At 38.4% G+C, this 25,002-nt stretch overlaps 1 protein-coding gene across 6 annotated transcripts in view; it reads left to right on the top strand.

The window, feature by feature from the left end:
- Positions 1-25,002, top strand: part of ARL15 (ARF like GTPase 15) — a 229,789-nt gene that overhangs the window by 82,195 nt on the left and 122,592 nt on the right. For all 6 annotated transcript variants that reach the window (XM_069776735.1, XM_069776737.1, XM_069776740.1 and 3 more), the window contains 2 exons: positions 686-745; positions 15,556-15,764. In XM_069776735.1, the coding sequence (XP_069632836.1) occupies positions 686-745; positions 15,556-15,764 (269 nt within the window). The remainder of the gene's footprint in view (positions 1-685; positions 746-15,555; positions 15,765-25,002) is intronic.

Raw genomic sequence — 25,002 nt, 5'->3', positions numbered from 1 at the left:
TTGTATGTATGTATGCACTAAAAATTGATGGATTGCTGGGAGCCTTTCACATTCTCTTTCTCTTGGCTGTCTGAATTTTCAGTTAAGGGAAAACACACTTTTAAAAAAGTTTTTTTAGTTTTAAGCATGTAACAGGCTAATAGAGGATTCATAAATGCTTCTAGTGTGCTTGTAACCATTTTAATACATACCACTTAGGTCTGTAAAAGGATCTTTCTGTTAATAACGTTTATATACAGGATTAATACTCTAGGTGTAACCAAAACCTGTAAAGTTTAAATGGAAGAAAAGTGATTTGAATTGCATGTTGTCTTCCACATCTCCTAAAAATTGCAGAAGGATCGCTTCATATTATTAGTAGGCTGAAAACTGCATTAAAAGATGGCTTCATGAAGGTATATTCAGTACTAACTCCTTACCAAATGGTAGATAGCCTGGATGGAAGTTTTGTGCTGAATTTTATGTGTGCCAGCTATTTAATAGTATCACTGCAGATTTCATTGCTCATACTGATTTATTCTGCCTCTCGCCCCACCCCCCAATTGATATTTTTAAACATCATATTGAAACAGTATTTCGTATGCAAAATCCTGGTTCTTGATGGAAAAGTAGTCTTTTCTGAATGTATGCAATTGATTTCAAATGGCATCTTTAACTTACTAATACTCTGTATTTCTGTTCTTAGGTTTTAGTATAAAAGCTGTGCCATTCCAGAATGCCATCTTGAACATAAAAGAACTTGGAGGTATAGCATTTATTTATTTGATTATAAAAACATGCAGTGTCTTGATCTCATCGTACCAAACTGTTAGTTTTTTAAAATTTAAAAATGATAAATCAGTGTGGCTGGAATTTAAAACCTGTGTTTCACCACAGCAGATAAAGTTGAGAAAAATTGTACAGGTGCTGACTACAAAGAACAAAAAGTAAAAAGCAGGAAGAGCGGAAGGCGTGTAAGTGTGGTGTATCTCCTTAATGTAATTTCTTGGATTGCAGTGGTTAAATTACGCAGAAATACACACTGGACTGTAACTGTACTACGGCTCACGTGGCAGCTCAAGGAGGTGCATTCCCTGTGTTTATTGTACATACAAGCTTTTACTTAGAAGCACTGGCTCATGTAACTGAACATTTGGCAAACCCAATATACTTTCTGCACCACCGAAAGTGTTGGAAAGGCAGCCAACTTCCAATGAGTTACATTCTTTGAGATTTAATTTCTTGTAGGATTTATTGGGTTTTGAAGGGATAGTTGTTACGTAGTTGTGGTTTTTTTAATTGTCTGTATACAGATAAGCTATTTGGCTGCCCAGTTCTGACCCTGAGTCTTAAGTGATCAAGAGGTAGCTCTGTTAAAAGGAGGAAAACGCTCTCCTAATGGGAGTTCTTGTGGAGTCTAATTTCATATATGGTTCTTCTAATTAAAAAAACACATAGATCTTCATTATATTCTAGAATTTCTGTAGGTCGTCTTTATTATCTATGTAAATATAGTAGAAGGAATCTTGATCTTCATTAGATTTTCAGCAAGGTTGAAACCTCTCTTAAATGCTCTGAGGTAGAAGTTACCTTGGTTCTTGAAGGAAGTTTCATGAGATCAAATCAAGTTTCATGATGGCTGTCTTATCTGAAACTTTCAAGAAGGCTTTAGGATAAGCACGTATTAAAAACATAGCATTTCCTCTTTACTACCATTGCTCCATGGATTTAAACATACATGTTTTTGTTTGAGCCTGTATCCTGTAAAAGGAGCAGAAGTTTTCTTTGATAAAGGGACCACTCCACAGGGATAGTGTTGCTTCTGCTTGAATGTGTTATCTGCAAAATGTGCATTTAGGTCATTTTTTGAATTTTTTTTTTAAATAGGGTGAATCATTTGCAGCCCAGTTTATACATTTGGCTGCCTAATCTCTATGAAATATATAATTTGTATAGGTAAATGCAGTTTTTGCATCAGGAATTGGATCTGAGTATTCTATAGCAGATCCTGGTTAAAGTCTCTTCCTTAACCTTTTCTGATCATACAACTTATATTTTATGCAGGTATGTGTGTTATGAGAAACCTTATCTCAGTGGAGTGCTTTGTCTCATGACAAGATGTCCTGAAGTAATCCAGAATATTTGATTTGGTTTTTTCATCAATTTATCTCCTCCCAAAGACAGAATGATTGTCAGAATTTTTTTTACTCCACCTTTTCATTTCTTTTCCCTTTAACTATGGGTGTTTACATGTCTGTACTTAGAAATGGTGTCATCTGTTTTTTCTATGAGACACTGCAGAAGAATGCTAATTCTGATAGCTTTTCATTGCCTAGGTGAGAGACCTGAGGCAAGCTTCCAAAAATTTGTTTTTCTTCCAAAAGCTGGTGGTCATCATTTAGTCTTCTAGTTGAGAGATGTGTTCCTATTTGATGAAGGTAAAGCCTGAGCTTTCTGGAGTATGGATGGTTTCTCTCTTGCTGCTGTATGAAAGTAAAGCAGCTTACATATTTAATCACTGCTAAATTTTATTCCGGAATTTCTGCTTCTGATGTTGAAATCTACGTTTTTGTTCTTATTCCTGGTTTTTGCCTTCAGTTGTTACGGTCTTGTTATCTTAAGTTCTCTTTACTGTATTACGGAGGTCTTGTCCAGATGTTCAATCCTGGAAACTTGGAGGAAGGTAGAAAGGCACATGTTTTTAACAACTACTGTCTGATGTTGCATGTTATTCAAAGGGTGAAGTTCCATATAGTTCTCATTTTTGGTACTCTGTTTTAAAATTGTCTTTTAGGTTTAGGTAACTGAAAGCTTCATATGTCTTTGTACAGCAATGTATTATCAGCTGATATTTAAAAAGCTTACAGCAGAAGTCATACTGTTTAAGGCTCTTATATTCAGCAGCCAAGCAGTTAAGTGAAACAGATGCTGACTGCATAGTATACTTTTTGTTTGGTTGAAGCAATATTCTTTCTCAAGGTCAAAGATGGTGCTAGTTTTTATTGTACTGGTTGCCTTCTGGAGCTGCTAATGAAGCCAAGTTTTACTTCTTCATTTCTGTGGGGATTGTAATTTTTCAGGCAAAGTGCTTAGAAAACAGTCTCTCTTCTTTTGTCTCTTCCTGGTCTGGTTATCTCTTCGTCAGCCTTTAGGATTAGGGACGTGGAGCAAAGTTTGCTGTGCAATTTTTGCAGAAGTTTTTCTTTTGAAGTACATGATACTAGAATTATTTAAAAAAAAAATCCTGTTGCTGATTTTTTTTTAATTGTGTTTGTTTCCTAAGCCAGGCTGCCTTCCGTGCACACGCCTGCAGGGCTACAATCTTATTGGTAGGACAGAGACATAGTGGGATGGCTCCTATGATTGGAGTGTTGGAATGGAAGGATACACATGCTTTAGGAAGAACAGGCAGGGGAGACGTGGAGGGGGTGTTGTCCTCTACATCAATGACCAGCTGGAGTGCATGGAGCTCTGCCTGGGGATGGGTCAGGATCTGACTGAGAGCTTATGGGTCAGTATTAAAGGGAGGGCAGGGACAGGTGACATTATAGTGGGGGTCTGCTACAGGCCACCCGACCAGGAAGACTGAGTGGGCAAGGCCCTCTGTAGACAGGTAGGAGCAGCGTCATGTTCACAAGCCCTGGCCTTCATGAGGGACTTCAGCCACCGTGATATCTGTTGAAGGGACAACACAGCAGGGCATAAGCAACCCAGGAGGTTCCTGGAATGCACTGATAGCAACTTCCTTCTCCAAGTGATAGAGGAGCCAACGAGGAGAGGTGCTATGCTGGACCTTGTTCTCACCAACAAGGAGGGGCTGGTGGGGAATGTCAAGCTCAAGGGCAGCCTTGGCTGCAGTGACCATGAAGTGGTGGAGTTCAAGATCCTTAGGGCAGTGAGGAGGGCACACAGCAAGCTCACTGCCCTGGACTTCAGGAGAGCACACTTTGGCCTCTTCAGGGATTTGCTTGGTAGAGAACCATGGGATAAAGTCCTGGAGGGAAGTGGGCCCAAGAAAGCTGGTTAATATTCAAGGGTCACCTCCGCCAAGCTCAACAAAGAGGAAGTCAGGCAAAAATGCCAGGAGGCCTGCATGGGTGAACAAGGAGCTCCTTGACAAACTCAAACACAAAAAGGAAGCCTACAGAAGGTGGAAGGAAGGGCAGGTAGCCTGGGAAGAATACAGAGAAATTGTCTGAGCAGCCAGGCATCAGGTTAAGAAAGCTGAAGCTCCGATAGAATTAAATCTGGCCAGGGATGTCAAGGTCAACAAGAAAAGCTTCTATAGGTACGTTGGTGATAAAAAGAAGGCTAGGGAAAATGTGGGCCCTTGCTGGAAAGAAATGAGAGACCTTGTTACCTGGGACATGGAGAAGGCTGAGGTACTCAATGACTTTTTTGCCTCAGTCTTCACCAGCAAGTGCTCCAGCCACACTGCCCAAGTCACAGAAGGCGAAGGCAGGGACTGGGAGAATGAAGAACTGCCCAGCATAGGAGATCAGGTTCGAGACCATCTAGGGAACTTGAAGGTGCACAAGTCCATGGGACCTGATGAGATGCATTCACAGGTCCTGAGGGAACTGGCAGATGAAGTGGCTAAGCCACTGTCGCAGAAGCACTAGACCGACAGCAATATATTTTAAAAGTAAATTTTCTTTAATGGTATCAAAATGTAATGGTCAAATTGAACAGGAATGTTACGTTGTATTGAGATATAACAGCCAGACTGGATGGGAGTATTAGGTTGTAAACACTGCGACAAACACAACTTATTTACAGGTTCAGGATGTCAGTTGGGAGCTCTAACTACACGAACAATAACCAAATCTGAGCTTAGAATGATGACTCAAAATGCGCATATGTCTCACCAGAAAGGTGAGGCACTCAGTCCTGGGGAGTTTCCTTAGATGGTGTCCCATTCTAAGGGGAGAGTCTCTGACTGCAGATGCAGTCAGACTGCAGATGGAAACATCCCTCGACCGAGGTGTTTCATTGGCTGAGGGCCTTGTCTGTTGACTGAAGGGCCTTGCCTTTCCTATCCCTTGACTGAGGTGTGTACATGATGGCCGTCACTGGTAGAGGTGTGTACATGACCACAGTCACCATGAGGGCTAGGCAGCCCGACCCCCAAACTGTGGCTTCTTGTTTTAACTCTTTGTTTTCAGTGGTCAAGAAGTTTTGGTCTTTTATCGGGGCAGATGCACCTGCTGCAGCCACTATACATCATATTAAAGAAGTCGTGGCAATCTGGGGAAGTTCCCACTGACTGGAAAAGGGAAAACATAACCCGCATTTTCACAAAGGGAAAAAAGGAAGACCCATGGAACTACAGGCCAGTCATTCTCACCTCTGTGCCTGGCAAGGTCATGGAGCAGATCCTCCTAGAAACTATGCTAGGGCACGTGGAAAATAAGGAGGTGATTAGTGACAGCCAAGATAGCTTCACTGAGGGCAAATTGTGCCTCACAAATTTGGTGGCCTTCTGTGACAGGCCTTCTACGTACAGCGTTGGTGGATAAGGGAGGAGCAACTGACATCATCTATGTGGACTTGTGCAAAGCATTTGGCAATGTCCCAAATGACATCCTTGTCTCTAAATTGGAGAGACATGGATTTGATGGATGGACCAGTTGGTGGATAAGGAATTGACTGGATGGTTGCATTCAAAGAGTTGCGGTCAACAGCTCTATGTCTGAGTAGAGACCAGTGATGAGTGGCATTCCTCAGGGATCAGTATTGGGGCCAGCACTGTTTAACATCTTTCTTGGTGACATGGACAGTGGGATTGAGTGCACTCTCAGCAAGTTTGCCAATGACACCAAGCTGTGTGGTGTGGTCAACACACTGGAGGGAAGGGGTGCCATCCAGAGGGACCTTGACAGTCTTGAGAGATGGGCCCATGCAAACCTCATGAAGTTCAACAAGGCCAAGTGCAAGGTCCTGCACATGGGTTGGGGCAACCGCAAACACAAATACAGGCTGTACAGTGAAGGGATTGAGAGCAGCCCTGCAGAGAAGGACTTCAGGGTGTTGGTTGATGAGAAGCTCAACATGACCCAACAACGTGCGCTCTGCATTCTGGGCTGCATCAAAAGAAGTGTAACCAGCAGGTCAAGGGAGGTGATTCTCCCCCTCTACTCTGCTCTCATGAGACCCCACCTGCTGTACTGCGTTCAGTTCTGGGGCCCCCAACATAAGGAGGATGTGGACCTGTTGGAGTGACTTCAGAGGAGGGCCACAAAGACGATCAGAAGGCTGAAGCACCTCTCCTATGAAGACAGGGTGAGAGAGTTGGCATTGTTCAGCCTGGAGAAGAGAGGGCTCCAGGGAGACCTTGTCGTGGCCTTCCAGTACCTAATGGGAGCCTACAAGAAAGCCAGAGAGGGCTTTTTATAAAGGCATGTAGTGATAGGACAAGGGGTAATGGCTTTAAACCAAAAGAGCATAGATTTAGATCAGATGTAAAGAAGAAGTTCTTGACTGTGAGGGTGGTGAGGCAGTGGAACAGGTTGCCCAGAGAAGTTGTGGATGCCTCTTCCCTGGAAGTGTTCCAGGCCAGGTTGGATGGGGCTTTGAGCAACCTGGTCTAGAAGGTGTCCCCGCCCCTCCCCATGGCAGTGGGGTTGGAACTAGGTGATCTTTAAGGTCCCTTCCAACACAAACCATTCTATGATTCTGTGAATGTGTGTGATTTAGATTACTGTGAAGATGTGCTATGCCCTTGTCCACATTCTCTCAGTATGTACTTATACCAGGATAACTCAGCTAAGTAGTGGTATAGAAAGAAATTACAGATTTGATGATTTCTTGTTACAGTGCAGCGGTCTCTGGTGGGAACTAAGGATGAAATTGTGTACAATGAACATGGAGGAGAATGGGGAAAGACTGGAAAAATAAGGCAGATGGTAACAGTTGTTCAGAAGGTTCTAAGTTTTGCTGAACAAAGTTTTGGGTGCTGAATGCTGAGGTTTATTCTCAAGACAGATACTGAAGGTGCAAAGGAAATAGGAAGGTTTTTCTTTGGTTTTAAGAAATTGCAGCCTGGAGACACAGTGCCTGAAACCACCATTTATTCAGTGTGTTTATTCAGTCATTTGCTGTTGTAATGCTGTCAAAACAGAATGTGAAGTCATGGTGTCTGTTGTGAGGTAGATACTTGTTCAGGCCTAAATCAAGATTTTAGGTCCATTCTGGAGGTCTGTTACAGGGGTTTTTTTAGAATAATTCTATTTTATAATTTAGTTTGCTATCTTTTAAATGCAGGCTTAGAAACTACTGGTGAGATGCCAAATACTGAGCCTGGTCAAATTTAAAAGAATGATTCTGGGTGTGAACAGCTCTTTTTCTTCTTACCAAGTTTAAAACTACTAACAACGTGTTATAGGGTTTAGTAACATTCTCTGTTTTATGTACTAAAATTTATTATCATATGTTTGTGTTACGTTTTTGTAATCCACCCAAAGGCCTTCTTCACAAGCATAGAGATTCAACATGTTGTATAGTCATCTTTGAAACTTCATTTAAGACAAAATGTGTTAAAAGCTTAGCAAGAGCGGAGCGGTTAATATCCGGGATACTTGAGGCTCCAGTTGGTTGAGCATGCCCAGGAGAAAAGAGATAGCTGTCCTCCCCACTGCTATTCCTTCTTAAGCTTCATGACCAAAGTCATAAATTCACATTCTTAGGCCAGCTATATTAATTTTCTAGGTGAGAGCTTGAGAACAAATAACTTTAAATACGATTGGTTAAACAAAGCATGCATATTTTGCCTTACTTTGGAAGTTTTTCCTCCTCCTATGCTCTGTGAAGGTAGAGGGGTGTACTGAACACCCTTCTAGCAATGTAGCCTGGAAGAGCAGCTAAAATTTAATCTGATTAGTCATCAGAAAACTGGCCCCACAGGTAAATGCCAGCCTAAGTCATCTTCATAGGGACAAACTAACACAAAGCAATAAAATCTCAGTACTGTATTTGACTAAAAGGCAGCTGACATCTCTACAAAATCTGGTTGTGGAGTACGTGCAATGCCATCTGTGACATAGCTGCATCTAACAGTTCACAGAACATCTTAGCAGATGAAATTTTTAGATGACCCTGATGAGCTGTCCAAGCTGTGAGTCGCACAGAGACATTCAGCTTCCCAAAGCATTAATGTTAGATCTGTTTGCTATCAGTCATACTCAGTCTGCTGTTCAAATGGTGCCTAAGCCCAGGCTCTGTCACATAGTTTCCTCATTTCATAGATAAGAGAGATCATTTACACCTGCTTATGGATTTCATTAACATGAGTCCTGAGGAACCTCTGATAAGAAATCAGCATAGCGATCTTTCCACTGTGCTTTGGAAATACTGTTCTTTCTCTACAATTAGATTTTTATGGTGTAAATAGACAACCCACTGCCTATCTTACTCAAAATAAGTAGGAGCCATGCAAGCAATGCCTATCAAAGCTGTGTACAATATGATATGATAAGGAAACCACAAAATTTCCTAGTGGAAATTTTTTGTGGGGTGGGGGCCTCGTTATTTTTGTTGATGGGATGTTTTGTGGAGAGAAAAGTAGAACCTGTGGTTTGCTAGAAAGTCTCTTGTCTCCTGTTGGACTGGCAACTCTATTTTCTTCAGGCTGAATCAAAGGTCAGACTGTAGCAGCCTAGTTTCGCGTCAGAAATGATACGTACATTTTATGAACTCCCCCCCAAACAAAAAAAAAGTTTTTATTTTTGATTCTAGACAGAAAAGGCCTTGATCCTTTCAAAGGCTAAAGTGGATTCAAACTTTTGTGAACCAGTCAGTAGAAGGGCTAAACAAACAGAAATACACAGGTGTGGTAGACTTGCTGCTTTCTTTATATGCCTGCTAATCTTAAGTGCCATAGAGTAAGATGCATTTTGAGCTTTATTTGAGATTACCTGCACTGTTACCAAAGGGGTGACTGCAGCTCAGAGGAGGGTAGGTATGAGCCTTGCTGGGTGCTGGCAGCAGTTATTGGCTTGGGGAGTTGTGCCACTGGTTCTGAGATCCTGGCTGTTACTGAGTCCTCCAGCAGAGGCAGAAGAAGGGCAGAGATGGGGTAATGGGTAGACAGGGAACTGGCAGATGATTTTCTTGTTGCCAGCCTTTCTTTGCTGGCCCTAGAGGACTTACTGTGTGTTTGTGCCTTTAAAAAATAAAAAAAAAAAAAAAAAGCAGGGGTGATTTTGAGAATGGCTGACATACATGAAGTCCAGTTTAGCATGGTGTGCCACCTGCTGCAGACTCTCTGAGAAATGTTAGAGCATATTGCAGGGCATGTATTTCCTTATCTTTGTTTTGAAATAATCTGTAAGATTTTTTTAAAGGAACTTTTAAAATGGCCTGTCTGTTCCTGATGAGAACAGGAGATTTTTTGTTTCAAATTGCGGGTTTTATTTTAAGATGGTAGTAAGATACGCACACCTAAGTAGATCAAACTGACTTTCTGCAGGCAAGTGTAAATATGGTGTTTTTAAAATTTCCAACTGCTTGCAACCTAAATATTTTTGTAACAGTTTCAAATATCAGAGTAGGTGGAGATTCAGTGTTGGAGACAGCACTCAAGTTAGCTAATAGGGAAAATACTGAAGTCTTGACTTCCAGATTAATCTCACTGGGGAAGCCTGGAAAGCAGACAGGAGATGACAGAGATGGTTTCCATAAACTTCAGTTTGATAAGAAAAACAAGAATAAGCGCAATAAACTTATGTGTATTTCTGATTTTTGTATATTTTGAATATAAAGGCAGAAGATTTATTCCTCAACATTTTTGTTTTTTTTTTTCTGTTATGCTGTTTGTTCAGATTGTTGTTGAATTGCTGCAGTGAATATAACTGATCTAACAATCTCAAAATGTGCTCTTTCAGGAAAAAAACCCGCCAATTTCCTGCTGCCATGCTTTGTGTATGATTGCAGGAGTGCACTGCCTGAAGGGCTAGGGAAAGGAGGCTGTGATCACTTGGTCTTAAACCCTAGGAAACAAAAGTCCTAGGACTTTTGAGTTTTGAGGAAGGTTTTTGGTTTAGCATCTGTATTGCTGCTTAACGCTACGCAGTAGCAATACAAAATAGCCATTGAAGGGTGACTGACATTGTACCTGTGGGAAACTTCTGTATTTGGGTGTGGATCTGTCTGTCTGTGGACATTGCATGTACATACAAAGTGGGTATCTTAGGATTTATAACTTTATTTGTAATAAAAAGGAGCTAACAGGTTGAAAAATAGCTAGTGTTAAAAAAACAACAACAAAAAAATCTATATGCTGTATTTATTCAAAGGGAGTACTGGGACACCTAAATAGAGAGTATGCTTAAGATAGATAAGGAACAGCCACATCTCTTAAAAATGTGTTAATATTTCTAAGATTTTAGGCATTTTCCTGATTACCTAAGAACACATGTTGGTTTTCCTTGTGAGGAAATGATGGGAAGTGAAGTTATAAACCCTATGTAGATTTAGAAGCAGTTATTTCAAAATTCTTTTCATAAAGTTTTCTTGGGGCAAGAGGGTAGGGTGTATTTAAAGATTTTGCAAGAACGGACAAGATTTCTTTTTCCCTTCTCTTCCTTCTTACTGCTCCACTCATGGGTCAGTCTTTCATGCAAAAAGATTTTGTGGCATGGTTGACATATTTCTTGGCATCTTTTCACCTTTTTGCTAATTAGAAGTTGCCTGTTTAATACCAGTAGAGGAATTACCTGTGTAATTTTTTAATCAACTTGTCGTGGTTTAACCCCAGCCAGCAACTAAGCACCACGCAGCCGCTCACTCACTCCCCCCCATCCAGTGGGATGGGGGAGAAAATCAGGAAAAGAAGTAAAACTCCTGCGTTGAGATAAGAACGGTTTAATAGAACAGAAAAGAAGAAACTAATAATGATAATGATAACACTAATAAAATGACAACAGTAGTAATAAAAGGATTGGAATGTACAAATGATGCGCAGGGCAATTGCTCACCACCCGCCGACCGACACCCAGCCAGTCCCCGAGCGGCGATTCCCCGCCCCCCCTTCCCAGTTCCTAAACTAGATGGGACATCCCATGGTATGGAATACACTGTTGGCCAGTTTGGGTCAGGTGCCCTGGCTGGGCATGAGAAACTGAAAAATCCTTGACTATAAACACTACTGAGCAACAACTGAAAACATCAGTGTTATCAACATTCTTCACATACCGAACCCAAAACATAGCACTGTACCAGCTACTAGGAAGACAGTTAACTCTATCCCAGCTGAAACCAGGACACAACTACAAAACTTTCAAAATAAGTAGGTGTCTTTATTTCAGGTGAGTGGATGTTATATTTGAAGTGGTGGAAAAACTGGCAGGCTACATTCTTTCATGGCCTAGGTTAACTGGTTTTGGTGGGAAGGAGAAAAAGTTCTTCCCTGGATTTGAGACTATAACTTCTCCAGCGCTGTGATGTATTTTGAGGTGAACAAGAGCTTTCATGTGCAGGCTAGACTATCTTGAAGCAAGGGCTGCGTGACATTCATTGTGCTCTCAATGGAGACTTGCTGCAAGTTTGACAAGTAATAAATTTGACACCTTGAAATTCCTTTCAGTGAATTTTTTCTGTAATGCTATGTTCTGTTCTCCTGAAAGTACTGAAAAGGAGGAAATTGAAGGTAGCCTCAAGCTGCTGTGAATGAAGATGTAAACAGAAGTATTCATAGTTGAAAGGAGGATTTGAACCTCTTCATTTTGTGTAATATTTACAGGAGTGCATAACTGTGCAGCCTGTTTTAGATATGTATTAAACTGCACGTAACTTTCAAACTCCTGCCTCCAGCTCCAAGGGGCATTTGAGAGGGTACTGTTGGCACTGATGCGAATCATAAACGGTGTTAATGTGGACACACTATACCATTGGCTGATAATCAGAAAAAAATTATTTCTTTGACATTTAAAAAATTACAAGTTAAAACTTTCTAAAATTTTGAACAGTTAGTTGAATAAACTAGCCCTGTAGTAATGCTGAATGATTGGGATTTTTAATTACAGCACCCTGTTGTTTCTCTGTAAGGACAGGTTGTTGGGTTTTTTTCCTTTTATAAAGTAATTCAAGCCTATGTTTGACTGAGTACAGTCTTTTCTTTTCTAGTAAGTAGTGTGATTGTCTTGTAGTGTGGTCCCCCACCACCCAAATTTGTAAATGGGATGTTTTAGTGACATCACAGGACTCAACCCACTCCTGTGGGTTAATTGCTGAGGGAAACAGATCATATGCCTAGGTATGAGTCCTGGCTCTTGCCTGTGTTTGAGGAAAATACTACACTGAATGTTACATTTTAGTGAACCTTTCACATACATGTTGCCTAGGTCTAATGTGAATTGTTGTTATATCTTTCTGATGTTTTCGAGATTTTTACCTGAGTTACTTCTTTCTTTTTCTTTCTTTTTTCTTTTTTTTTTTTTTTTTTTTTTAAATCTTAGTTTAGGCATGAAGTGGTTGAAGTAACAGCCATGTGCCTGCAAAGCTCTTAGAGAAACACATGATATTAGGCTGACAAACCTAAATGCTTATCTTCTGTGTTACTGTTGTTTGATAGGACATTTTGGGTGCCAGTTAAGTTTCTGGTTTTATCTCAGCAGTCTCTGAGAGCCTGAGGGTGTTTAATAGATGCACATTACATTCTGGATTGCCAGAGAACTCAGACTTTGAATTTGCCTGTCTTAGAAACCTTTGGAATAGATGAAGAGATTAATTCATAGGATAGTCTGTGCTAAACTGCACCTTTAAAAACAACTGCTTGCTCTGTAAGACTGAATTTGTCATGCTGTAAGGTGCAATGGCTGGATCGCTATTTGCAAGCCAGTGTTTCCTGCCCAGGGTGACCCCACAATGTACTACCTAATGCTCTGGAGAAAGAAGTTGAGAGCAGGTTATGCTCCCTGAATATGAAGAGTTAAGGCAAAAGAATATAAGCTTATTTGTCTTGTAGAGATTGTGATTTCCAGTTGCTGATAGCTTATTGATGCCAAGAATTATTTTTCAAGTGCATTTGCCAGAAAAATGAGGTAAAATGGCATCCCAAGGTACAGACTTTCTCAGTCTTTTTTCCTGTCTGCTTAGTGCAAATTTTTTTATTCTTAAACCTCAGGCTCTGATTTCTTCAGAATTGAAGTGTAAGCAAGTTCAGAGCAGGTCATTATTCTAATGGAAGATCGTGAAGGAAATACCAAGTTTTGTTGAACATTATTAATTGGTTCTTATAGCTACGCCATGGTGACAGGCCAGGGCTGGAGGGAAAAGGCCTGTTGCGCTTTGGTGGTGTTTCTTTTGGGACAGTTGATGTAGAGAAACAAAGCAGAGCAGCTAAAGAACCTGAACCAAAAAGACAGTACTGTAAGATCAACAAATCAGTATACTGCTTTTCTGGCTCCAGTGTCCCATGCAGGGATTCATGAGCTGCTTTCTTCCATGTGCCTGGATACGAGAGGTCAAATGCTCTGTAGTTCACCACACAATTTTTCTCTTTAGAAATAGTACAGTTACAAAGATAAGTCTTAGGGTCGGGCAGCGACACGTGATTAAAAACTAGCTGGCTGAAGCTTAGTGTAAGAAAGACAGATGTTATGTTGCTAGGAAAAAAAAAAAGACCTTCAAAGAACTGATCATGGTGTTGGCCTTTCAGTTCATTCAAAATGATTCTCTACCAGTTTTTAAAGTAATGTGATACTTTAGATGCCTGCGATACTGCTGTGTATGGCTATGTAAATAGTGTCCCTCTGGCAACTTGCTCTACTTGGTTCTGACATAGACAGCTGTTTGGATAGACTGGGACTTCTAATAGATGCTATGAAATTCTTTACGAGTACAATTGGTAGATATTCTGGTGGTAGAGAAACATAGAATTAGCTTTCAATGCAGTCCCTCTTCTGTATAAGTATTGTTCATCTTCAGAAGTTGATGATAAAATAAATGAAATACCTGTCCTATTTGTGCATTGTTACGTGTGAATCTGGTTAAATAAATAGAGAAATTAAGCAAGGTCTTGACTAAATCCCATGACCATGTACCTTTAATCAACTCTTTAGATCTCTTGCAGAAAAAAACTGTTCAGGTATGACTTCAGTATTCTTTGTGAATACACACTTTTTCCTACAATGTTCATTAGCCAATTAAATTGTGCTAGGTGCAGTATACAGAAACGGAGTGCTTAAGGTTCCAGTGTGGACAGCACAGAGAAGACAGTAACTCCATGGGGCGGGATTTGAATACTCTTGAGTTAGATGCCTGAAGTATATGTTGTAAATTCCTTTTTAGATACTTATTTCTTCACCTTTGTTTAGTGACTGTCTTTTCTATTCCACAATGTATAAATGAATTGAATATTTTAAGTATCATATCAATGTTATAGTAATTATGTTGCATTAAATTCTCACTTTGTGCCTACATGTTGCTCAGAATTTTTGTGTAGTTTTGTTTCACTAAAAAATGGAGCTCTGTTCTTATCAGCACTTGGTATCTGTGTCTACATTAAAGTTCACTTCTCTCTATCTCAAAGTAAGAAAAGTGCTGAAGGTATCCTTTACAGACACATTTCTGTAAATCACTGTCTTGCAGACATGTCAAGTTTTCTACTTGTATATTGCTGCTGTTTACTTTTTAGTGTTAGTCCCCATGAGTGTAGTGCCAGATTCAGACGTACAAAGAATAGCCCATATCCAAATCATAGTTTAGATAGTTTGACAGCTGTCAAATACAGTGGTTGGTTTTTTTCCTACTTCAGCGTTACAACGTATGCTGCTCTCCAGGGGAGACAAAAGCTTTCTGTAGATAACCTCATTGCTCGGCTTCTGTTGAGATGGCTGAGTGCTGCTGAACTGTGTCCTAAAAATTACCGTGGCACATAAGCCTGTACAGTCACTTGTGTCTACTGTTGGGCTCTTCCAGGATCCTTAGCGTGGTTGACAGAGCAAAAATAGTTGAAATGAATGCCTTTTCATGTTGTCACCGTATCTCCTCATTCACTGTTCAACTCACTATTGTATCACCATTGTCATCATTAAATTTCTAACTACTTTAATAGGCTTTCCTGACACCTTTTTTCTCCAGTTGTGAAGTGTTTGCCTAATGGTTTGGAGATGAACTGAAAGACTTCATCATGCTCAGAAACGAGCAACTGCCATGACAGAAGCTACAGGTTACAGCAAGGAGCTGCAGGGCTAAGTTAAAGAGAATGGACAAAGGTTTAGGTATTCGTACCAAGATACTTCATTAGAGAAGGTATAGATTAGATTAGATTCCAGTGGTTCCATGCACTGGAAGCATAGTAGTTCTGCCAGTACTCATTAATGAAGCAGAAACCTTCAGAGATGAAAACTGTATTCAGTCAAATACCTTCCTTATTGAAACAAAGTTAATTTGACTTTTGTACGTATGTTGGATTTATGGTTGCTTTTTTCCTTTTTATTCTTTCAATGATGATTCTTTAGGAGAGAAAATTTAGTCCATTGCTTTGATTGTTCTAGGTAGAAGGGTTACTTTCAGATACAAATGTTAGATCTGTTTAATTATTCTTGTTTTAATTAGTTCTTATTATTGTCTTGAAAGGGGCTGACAATATCAGGAAATACTGGAGTCGTTACTACCAAGGATCCCAAGGGGTAATATTTGTATTAGACAGTGCCTCCTCTGAAGATGATCTAGAAACTGCTAGGAATGAACTGCATTCTGCTCTCCAGCACCCACAGTTATGTACTTTGCCGTTTTTAATATTGGCCAATCATCAAGACAAGCCAGCAGCTCGCTCCGTACAAGAGGTATGTTAATGTGGCAGCATCTTGCCTGTTTGTATTTACTATTTGCACACCACTGACCCAGTATTACTTATTACCCTGACATCCTAGTTAAGGACTGGCCTCAATTACTCTTCACTGCAAGTAGGGAGACCAAGAACAGTCCCAGCCCCTAAGAACCCAGTCCAATGCACTCTATACAGGCTTAGTTGTTCTGGAAAACAAACAAGTAATACTTGGATACAAGCAGTTCTCCTGCTTTCACCATATTTTGCTTAAGGGAGAAAAGGCGTTTTTAAACTACTTTTATCAAAAGCTGCTGGGACAGTGATTTTTTGTTCAGCTTGTTTTTTTATTTGCTATTGGTTTTAATCTTGCACTACCCCATTACTCCATTCTTTGCAACTGCTTAAAGCAATAGATTGCAGTCATAGGTTGTCTTTTATGTAAAAGCTTTTTTTCTGAACTGCTGTGTACTGATGTGAGGGCAGAGTTGCAATTACTGTTCTGAAGTCCTTAATTTGTTCTGATTTTCTTCTTTTAAGGAATAATGTTTTTGTCTAATTTGTAGCTATCACATAGTAAATTACATAATTGTTCTATTTGGTGTACCTTTTGTTCTTAAGTTTCTGAAAGATTTGTCTTACATTGCTATCGTGTCACATACCTTTGAGGAAATGCTGAAAGTTACTGATTCTTCATGAGAATCTACCTAGTCTTCTGAAGTTGTAGGAAGAAGTTAAAATTTGGTTGTGTCATTCTGTTCATAAATGTCATTTAAAAGACTCTTCCTATTAAAGATTGTATGTTAAATGTCCTGTTTGTTCTGTGAGTGGTGTTTTTCATTACAGCAGAGTGAAAACTTTCAGCACCTTATACTGTGTTGCTGCTTTGTATTTAAACTTGTTGCTTTCTTAGATGCACTTCGTCTAAAATATGATCTTTCTGAAGAATGCCAATTCAATTCAATGCAAAACTTACTGATCTGTAGAATAACTATTTGTACAGTATAGTTGCATGTACTTTTTGTACTGCTTTATTGCTATTTATGCTTCCTTTCTTAGCCAAAAGAAATAGAGGATAAAAAGTTAAGCTTATTATATGTTAAGAAGTGTAAATGTGACTGGAGTACAATGATATTTTTAATATGAGAGGAAGAGATTAAGTGAGAACTGTGTAAGCTACACTGTAAAATGTTTTATTAAATTATTGGTCCTTTCCTCCAAGAACCTGTGCTTAGCAAAAAGAAAAAAAAAAAAAGGAATTTGGATTTAATATGTCAAGTTACTTAAAAAGGCAAACTGAAATGAGGCAGGGGTAGAATCTACAAGTTCTAGGCCTTGTTCATCTAAAAACAGATTTAAGAAGAAGTAATGAATGTTTAAAGGAAATGTAATATGGATTTTTATATATCAATTTATTAATCCCTTGTAGTTTATTGTGCAATGTAAAAGCAACGCATGTATTCCTAAACCTTGCACTTAAAAAATCAGTCTCCTGAGACACAACTGGTTTCATTTTATTCATCCAAATATACTGAAGGTGTCTTTGATTTTTACTTTTTTCATAAAGCAGTAGAGATTACAATTTCCATCAATGGAAATGCTTTTTCCACATGATTTAAGTATTTTTTATTTTACTACTTTTTTCCTTTTTAAAACAGCCAAATTTGGTTTAAAGTTAATTGAGGATTTTGATTATAAATATAATTTAGGAAATGTTCCTTGCTGGTTTCATAAGAATAGTGAATACAATGCCAGTTAGTCTGCTTTACAGCAAATTATACATGTAACTCCCCATTTTGCGGTTGAGCCTATGTGGATAGACTTTTGGGTCTGAACTGAATCTTTTGTGTATTTAGAGTTAGCATTTCTTCTCGTTTATTTGCAGTACCCTCACTTTCTCCTCATCCGTCATTACCAATTGCTTGATATCTCAGTGGAGGAGTAGATCTTTATATGCTTACAATAGCTTTTAAATATGTTTCTGCTTTAAAAAAAGAAAAATCTTTCCGTGTATTATCATAGCATACAAGTCTTGATTGCTACTTCTAGTCTGTATGAAATGCTGAATACAAGAATATTGTTAAATGCGCACAGCTTATGCATATTTTCAGAAGAAATCACCTACATCAAGACCTCAGTGTATGTCTCTGAAATTCTTTACTTAAGAATAGTGGCAAACAAAATTACAAAAAAAATTGAAGGAGAATGTCACAGAGTTGTTAGTTTTTTCCCTGAAAAAATGATGTCCTGTGTTTGCTGTGTCTGCGAAGTGGGAGCCTTATTCAGTCAATTTTGCCAGTGTTAAAATGGCAATTTCTTGCTTTCCTAAAGGCTTTGCTGTGCTGTTGTCCTTATTATTGAGATGAGAAATGAAAGTAAAACGTTGAATCATAAGACCATTCCTTATTTCAAAAAGAGCATATTTCAGGATTTAACAAAAATAATGTGTTGAACATTGAGAGTTTTATTAGCCATTTTTGCAGAACTAAGTCCATTAATTATAGGTATTTCTTTGCTTTTTTATGTGTCAGAAGACAGATGAATCACAGTTGAAATTTAGAAGTATGTATGCATTCTTTTAGGCAACAAATTGCCTTTCTTTAATGGATATGAAAGGACTCCTTGTAGTATAATTAAAGAAAATGTCTGAGTTGAGTGGTGCGTAATAGGAATTGTAGAAAAATATTTATCTACAACAAAAATCCTTCACAAAACTGTACAAGTGCCAAGCAGTTTCTGCAACAGATGTTAGTCATATTTATCGTTGGGAAGTACAGTTGCTTCAGTTTTCAGTTTTTCAAAATTTTATATTTTATTTTAATGTGTTTTCTCTGTGCATTGGTTAGGTAGAAATGATATTGTAGAAGCTGCATGCTGTAAGTATTAAGCAATGTCATGAATAGTTCAATTCAAAACTATAATGGCTATTTGTAAGAATATCCGAATAACTTGTTTAATTTATGAAATGTAATTTAACCTAATTCATTTTGCAGGCATGTGAAGTGATCAGGAAAAATTGCAGGAGAAGCTAATTTGAAATACTAATCATTAAATGTAATCCTTTTTTCCTGTGTTCTGTTGCTGGTTGGCTGTTGCCTAGGTTTTTTGATTTTAAAATGAAATCAAGGAGGTAAATCTGACATTTCATTTCATTCTAGAAACTATGAATGAAGAAGTCATTTTAAATATTGTGCCTCATATTTCTCTTATGTCAGCTTCCATGGTGTTTATTCCACCTGCCCATGTCAAAGATATTTCTAAGTTGTTTTGTTGTTCCTGTGACAGTAGCACATATTTAAGTGTTTTCAAATAGCTGCTAAATGATTTCAAGTGACCCATGCTGAAGTAAAGACTGCATGTATTAATCAGACTGTAAAACTCAGACAATCGTATTTGAGTCAATAGGTATGCTGCAAAATAACCTTGTTTTAGATTAAAATTGCAATAATGAAGAATGAATCATATGTAAGTCAGTTCTGACTTCCATTTTGGAAACCTCCTGAATTAGTAAATAAAAATAGTTACAAGTGAAAAACAAATTCAGTTACTCAGCAGATGGAAAGATGGTGGCATATCAGTTTGGCCACTGTTTCCAAAACACAGGGTACAATTCTAAAACAGTGTACCAAATTATGTATTTTTTTTATTAAGTATCTTGCTGATGGGCGTGTGCTTTTGGTTTTCCATCACAAAAGTGCTTTTGATTGTAACAACTGGTTTTCGTTAGTCAGATTTCTGTTGCAGGCTTAAGATATTACAGGAGTTTTATGGTGATTAAAACACTGTAAATTGCTTTGCAAGGGAATAGCAGCATTAGTATGATTACCAACTTGTTAATTTTTATTTTGGACTGTATGCTACTTGGTATAATCATATTGAAAGCGGGATATTGCAGTGGATGCCTGTGATTTGAACCAGTATGCAATCTGAGAGTCACTTTCCTCCCAGGTCAGAGCAATATTGAGGAGTCGCAGATAGGATGTGTTGGAAGTTGTCCATAGCCACTGTATTTTAGGAACAGGCAATGCTGAGCGAATGCTTGTCTGAATCTGTTGAGGACTTCTGGAAGCCATGTAGGACTGGCCAAAGGAGAAACCTAGTCGAACTGTGAAGCTTTGCCAGTTCAGTGGTGAAGCAGCTACATGCTTGGCAGTGTGTTGGTTTTGAGGAGTTTCTTTGTTTGTTATAGCTAATGCTGTTTTCAAGATTGCAGCTGGAGTAGGTGAATAGTGTAGGTCCCTTCCAAATGAACTATTTATTCTACGATCATATATGTGAAGACATTCATAGACTATAACCTTTTGGTGGGTTTTCTTTTAGTTATCCAAAAGCGCAGGCAATTAATACATTTCCTTCACATATGTAAATTGCTGACCACTAGTATCAGAGGAAATCATTGAAGATATGTTCTAAATACCCATTTTAAAAAATGCTAGAACTTTTTAATAAAGACTTACTAGTAGACAGTGAACCAAAAGTCTTTCAGTCTATTTTAAGATTATTTTATCTTTTAAATATTGTTGTGAGGGAAAAAAAAGGTGAAAAGGTTATGTAGTGTGCCAATCACAAGTGTTTTTGTTTCTTTTGCATACAAGATTTCACTTTAAAGTTGCGGTACTGATGGGTGTCTGAAATTCCAGAGGAAAGTCCTTCCTATTTTCCTTTTTCCTTTGATAGATCAAGATTGAAAATATCTTTGAATTACAAACAATATTTTCAAAAGCAAGTGTGAAAGGTTGATCCCATGTTTACATAGATTGTGATGTATTTGTCTATTTGAGAATATTTTAAGGCATTTGGGTTTTGAATTGTGCACAGTGTTTAATTTGGTTTTCTGCTAGCAGAAAAGTGGAGGGTGACTCTCCTTGTGAAAAAAGCCACCTTAGGGATGTGAGGGCTAATATCTGTTACTCTGCCAGTTTCTTCTCAGCTGTTTATGTCTGGAAATATTTTTGTAGATAAACAATGTCTTTTCGATGCCTTAAGTGTCTTAAACCTTAAACCATTGCAGGAGAATGTCCAGGTTTGTCAGCGTCTTGGGAGGCTCTTACTGGTGCCAGGGAGCTGGAGTGCTCTAGGAGCTGTGATTTCTGGGCCTGCTGCTGCTTTACGGCCCGAGTTGGCTGCATATGACAGGCTTAATTCCAGGATGTAATTACTTCTTTTTATTTTGGCATCTTCATACTGTTTTGCCATAGTTGATGCTTTTTGTAGTTTCTACTAGTTAAGGGAAAATGGTTTCTTTTTGGAAACCTTTTCAATATACCAATTAGAGACGTCATTACTAACAATCTGAAAAACCGTGTTGAACAGTGACACTTAAGGAGGTTTAGGTTTAGAGAGTATGCAGTATCTCAGCTAACAGTTTTGAGGAGATAATGCCTCCAGCAGCAGGTACTACAAAAACTTAGCCTGAAATAAAGAGTGAAAATGGAAGTGCTCTCTGCATTCTGTCCCATCCTCACCCCAGTCAAGCCTCTCAAATTAGTTCACCTATCTGAATTCTTAAAAACCAGCTGTTGCAAACCTGCATATTTTATGACAGGGACATCCATAGCAAAGTTAAATTGGGGGCAGATATTTGGTTCCTCAAGAAACTTTCTGAAATGATTTATTTTCAGATCACTGCAGCAAATAGCCAAGATATGAATTCCTACCCAATTTTGAGATCATAGTGACCTTAATGACCTTAATATTTGCAATCCCCTCACTGCAAATACTACTTCTCGTCCAAGGTGTATCCCCTGATATTTGAAGATTGTTTTGGAGCTGGACTCTGGTATTTTGAGTATTGGCTGCTTCCTTCACAACTGTGGCTTTTGCAGGAACAGAGGAGTTATTTGTCAGACTTCAGTTACGAACACATTTGCAGGAGAGGAGAACATTATTAAACTGATGTTTAGGAAATATTAGTTTTACCATGTTTAGAACAATGCAGAAATAACCCCTATTTACATGTCTTATAGGAACTCCTGTTCTGATTAAAGAATTTCTTCAGACCTGTTAGGAAGATGATGTAGATATTAAAAGATTAAAATAAAATAATGTAAATAAAATACAATATAAAAAGATGAACAATTTAAATAAAAATAATTTGTGAGTAGATCCACATACTAGCTAGATGTGAACAACAAAACAATTTCATACAGTTGCAAGACTGTGTTCAATGTAAATATTTACCAGGTAGTGTTCACTTCAATTATTGCATAGTTAGAATGATTGTACTAATAGCAAGTTGGGTTATAAATATTTATTACTGCAAAATGCAAGTGACCATATAAAGAAATTAAAATGAGAAACTGAAAATCTTGGAAGAAGCTGGATTTGTCTGTTTCCTTTGAGCCACTGGCATGGGAGGAAATAATGGTAAGCAAAGAAGTTAATATGATCTGAAAAGGAATTGTGAAGTCTTTTTAAGGATTTGTAAATAAATCTGTCTGGAATGACTCTACTTTTTTGTGAAAATCCCTTTATAAAAAGGTGACACGAAGAATCAAAACAGTAAGCTTACTTTTTCTTTGTGTGGATTTCTGTTTCAGTTATGTTTTACAATAAAAACCATGGCAGATAAAATCCCCAATATATTTTCATTAGATCAAAATATGAATTAGAATTGTTGATAATTTTCAGGTGAATAACACAGCTTACAAGTAAGTGTGCTGTACCAGTGTAGGTGGCCCATTTGACAAAGAAAAGTATATCTCTGAATATTAAATTCATAGTTCTGCTTTTGACAAAGCAGCAAGTCTGCAAGGAACTGAGTTGAAATGGTGTCCCTAGAAACTTTGAATTGGAATGAGCTTCCTGAACATACAAAAATGCTTGAGCACACCTGTGAATGTGCACATATTGCACGATATACAAAGAGCTGAAGAACAGGAGGTGGAGGAGGAGCAGTAGATTTTGAAGAGTTTTGCTGTATATAGTTTCAACATCAGTAACTCGATTTTAAAATCACTTTTTGTGTCTGTGAATGGTTGTTTTATATGTATATAGATGGATGTACTTGGAGTGTTTCTTTTATCAGCAGTGTTAGCTTGCATGCTGGCCTCTGCTTATCCCATCCTTTAGGTGTGACAGTCTGACTCTTTGTGTGACTGTGTGATGAACTGGTTTTGGCATAAAAATTCCTTAACTATTCCCCTCCTTCCTCCTGGTCTTGTTTTCAAACAGACTCAGATCACAAGACAGTTGGATAAGCTAGGCACAAACAAGAGGTGGGAAGAAGATGAGCATGAAAGTAGTACTGATGCAGAAAAATGGTGCTGTGAAACTCTAAACCCTCGTGAGACTTGGACCTTTCCCCCGCCACCTTTCTCACTCACCTTTTTTTCCTTATCCCACTACAGTGAACCTCAGCAGAGGAAGGTTATACAGGAAATTCTGGGAAATAATTTTTCCCTATTACTTAACAATGAAGGTTCTGGAGTAGGTGACCAAGTAGTTTTACTGGGGTAGAGGGAGTTAGGAAAGAAGCATTTATTTTCACTATGTGCTTTGAAAAGTAAACGTCCTTGTTGTCTTCCTAGCCAAGGAAGAAAAAAGACAATATCATTCAAAGAGAAGGAGTTGGTTGTGCTTGCAGAACTAAACATAGTGACTGTGAAGGTAGAGCACAGTCGATATCAATAAAAAGCAAAGTGATTAGAGAAACTTTCAAATGTTTTCAGATACAAAAATCTATTCATCTTTCAGTAAAAGTTTTTCATAAATATTTGTATACTTATGAATACTTATATAGTATTCATTAAAGACTGCTGGAGCTGGGAAGAGTGCAGCTTTTTAGAGTTGTTTCTGAAACCTTTTTTGCTTGGTCAAAAGTTGCTGGGCTTTAGTGGAGAATTGAAGGAAATCCTGAGGCCTGTTGGATACAAATCTGACTACATGATCATTATGATGCTTTTGGGCCTCTATGTCTGTGATACTGCTGTTCAGAGGAATTCCTGAGTGCTCAAAAGTTTAATCACTGTTTGAGACATTTTGCATGAGCAAGAGAAGATGTATTTCTTTCAGAATAAATAACTATTTCAAATGGAACAAAATAGTAGCTATATAACTGCTTTTGAAGTACAGGTCTGCAATTTTTATTAAAAAAGTCTCAAAATTTAGACGGAAAAGAATGGAAAAGTATTTAGTGAAGCATTGGATCAATTTTGTGAAAACTCGGGTATTATATGAGTGATTTAGGATGGGTTTTCCTTTCAGACATCCTTCTTATATTTATTAGAATGGATTCTTGAGTGCGAGAATACAAGCTGCTGCTTTTTAAAAGCGGAGGACATATCCGTTTGGTTTTTTTTAAAGGGAAAGTATCAATGTCTTTAGTGCTAAAATAAGTTTACTGATGGAAGGGAAGTTAACTATATTGTGAACCTTCTATTTACCAAGCAAGAGGCTCTCTGATCATTTTGCGTAGTTGAACTTTTTTTCTGTATCATTTATATTTGGTACTCAATGTAACAGAAGTAAATTTAATTTTTTTTTCAAGTTGATTATGATCACATAATCTTCATTACACTAGAGCAGGCATGCAGCCTATGAAATGAATTTCTGGCCTGAGTCCATTCTGCAGGAATTAGGTACTCCACACTGCATGGGAGATCATGATGAACGTCTTTATTGGTCATGCCAGGGAGGTTCAAGAATAACTGCGACAAGAGAAAATCTATCCATTTCATATCCGTGTAGGTATTTAAAGTTGGAATTTAATTATGTGCCTCAAAAGTAGTAAATTTTCAGCTGCATCAGCACTACCTGCACTGTGAAGTAACATAAATTAATATTGTCTGTAATTCCCAACATCTCAAAGAGATTGCTGGGAACATGTGTATGCAGAGTTTCTTTAAACCTGCGTCAAATAGAAGGTGCTCAGAGTTCAGCTTGCATATGGGATGCTTTTGGTGTCTCTCCAAACTCAGCATTTCTGAAGATGCTTGAGGGGAATTTCTCTTGAGTATGAACTGTAGCATGAGGAAAAGCAGAACTGAAAATTGATGCATTACTGGCCCATCAGAGGCAGAAACTGCTTTAGATGGTGACCGTAAAATTCCTATGAGAGGGAATGAGCCATGCAGCTCTGGACGTGGAGGTGATGGCATACATGTGAGACTTCGCGAAACAATAAAGTGTTTCCAAGTGACAGGATAGGGAAAGGATCATCTTTGCATCAGCATTCTAGATGCATGTTACTGGGACAATGCTGCAGTTGTCAAAGACCAAGGAAAGACCTACTGTTACAAGGTGAGATTAAATCCTTT

This window comes from Haliaeetus albicilla, chromosome Z (genome assembly GCF_947461875.1).
Source record: "Haliaeetus albicilla chromosome Z, bHalAlb1.1, whole genome shotgun sequence".
NCBI lineage: Eukaryota > Metazoa > Chordata > Aves > Accipitriformes > Accipitridae > Haliaeetus > Haliaeetus albicilla.
The sequence above is the reverse complement of the archived record's forward strand: the minus strand, read 5'-3'. Positions and strand labels throughout refer to the sequence as shown.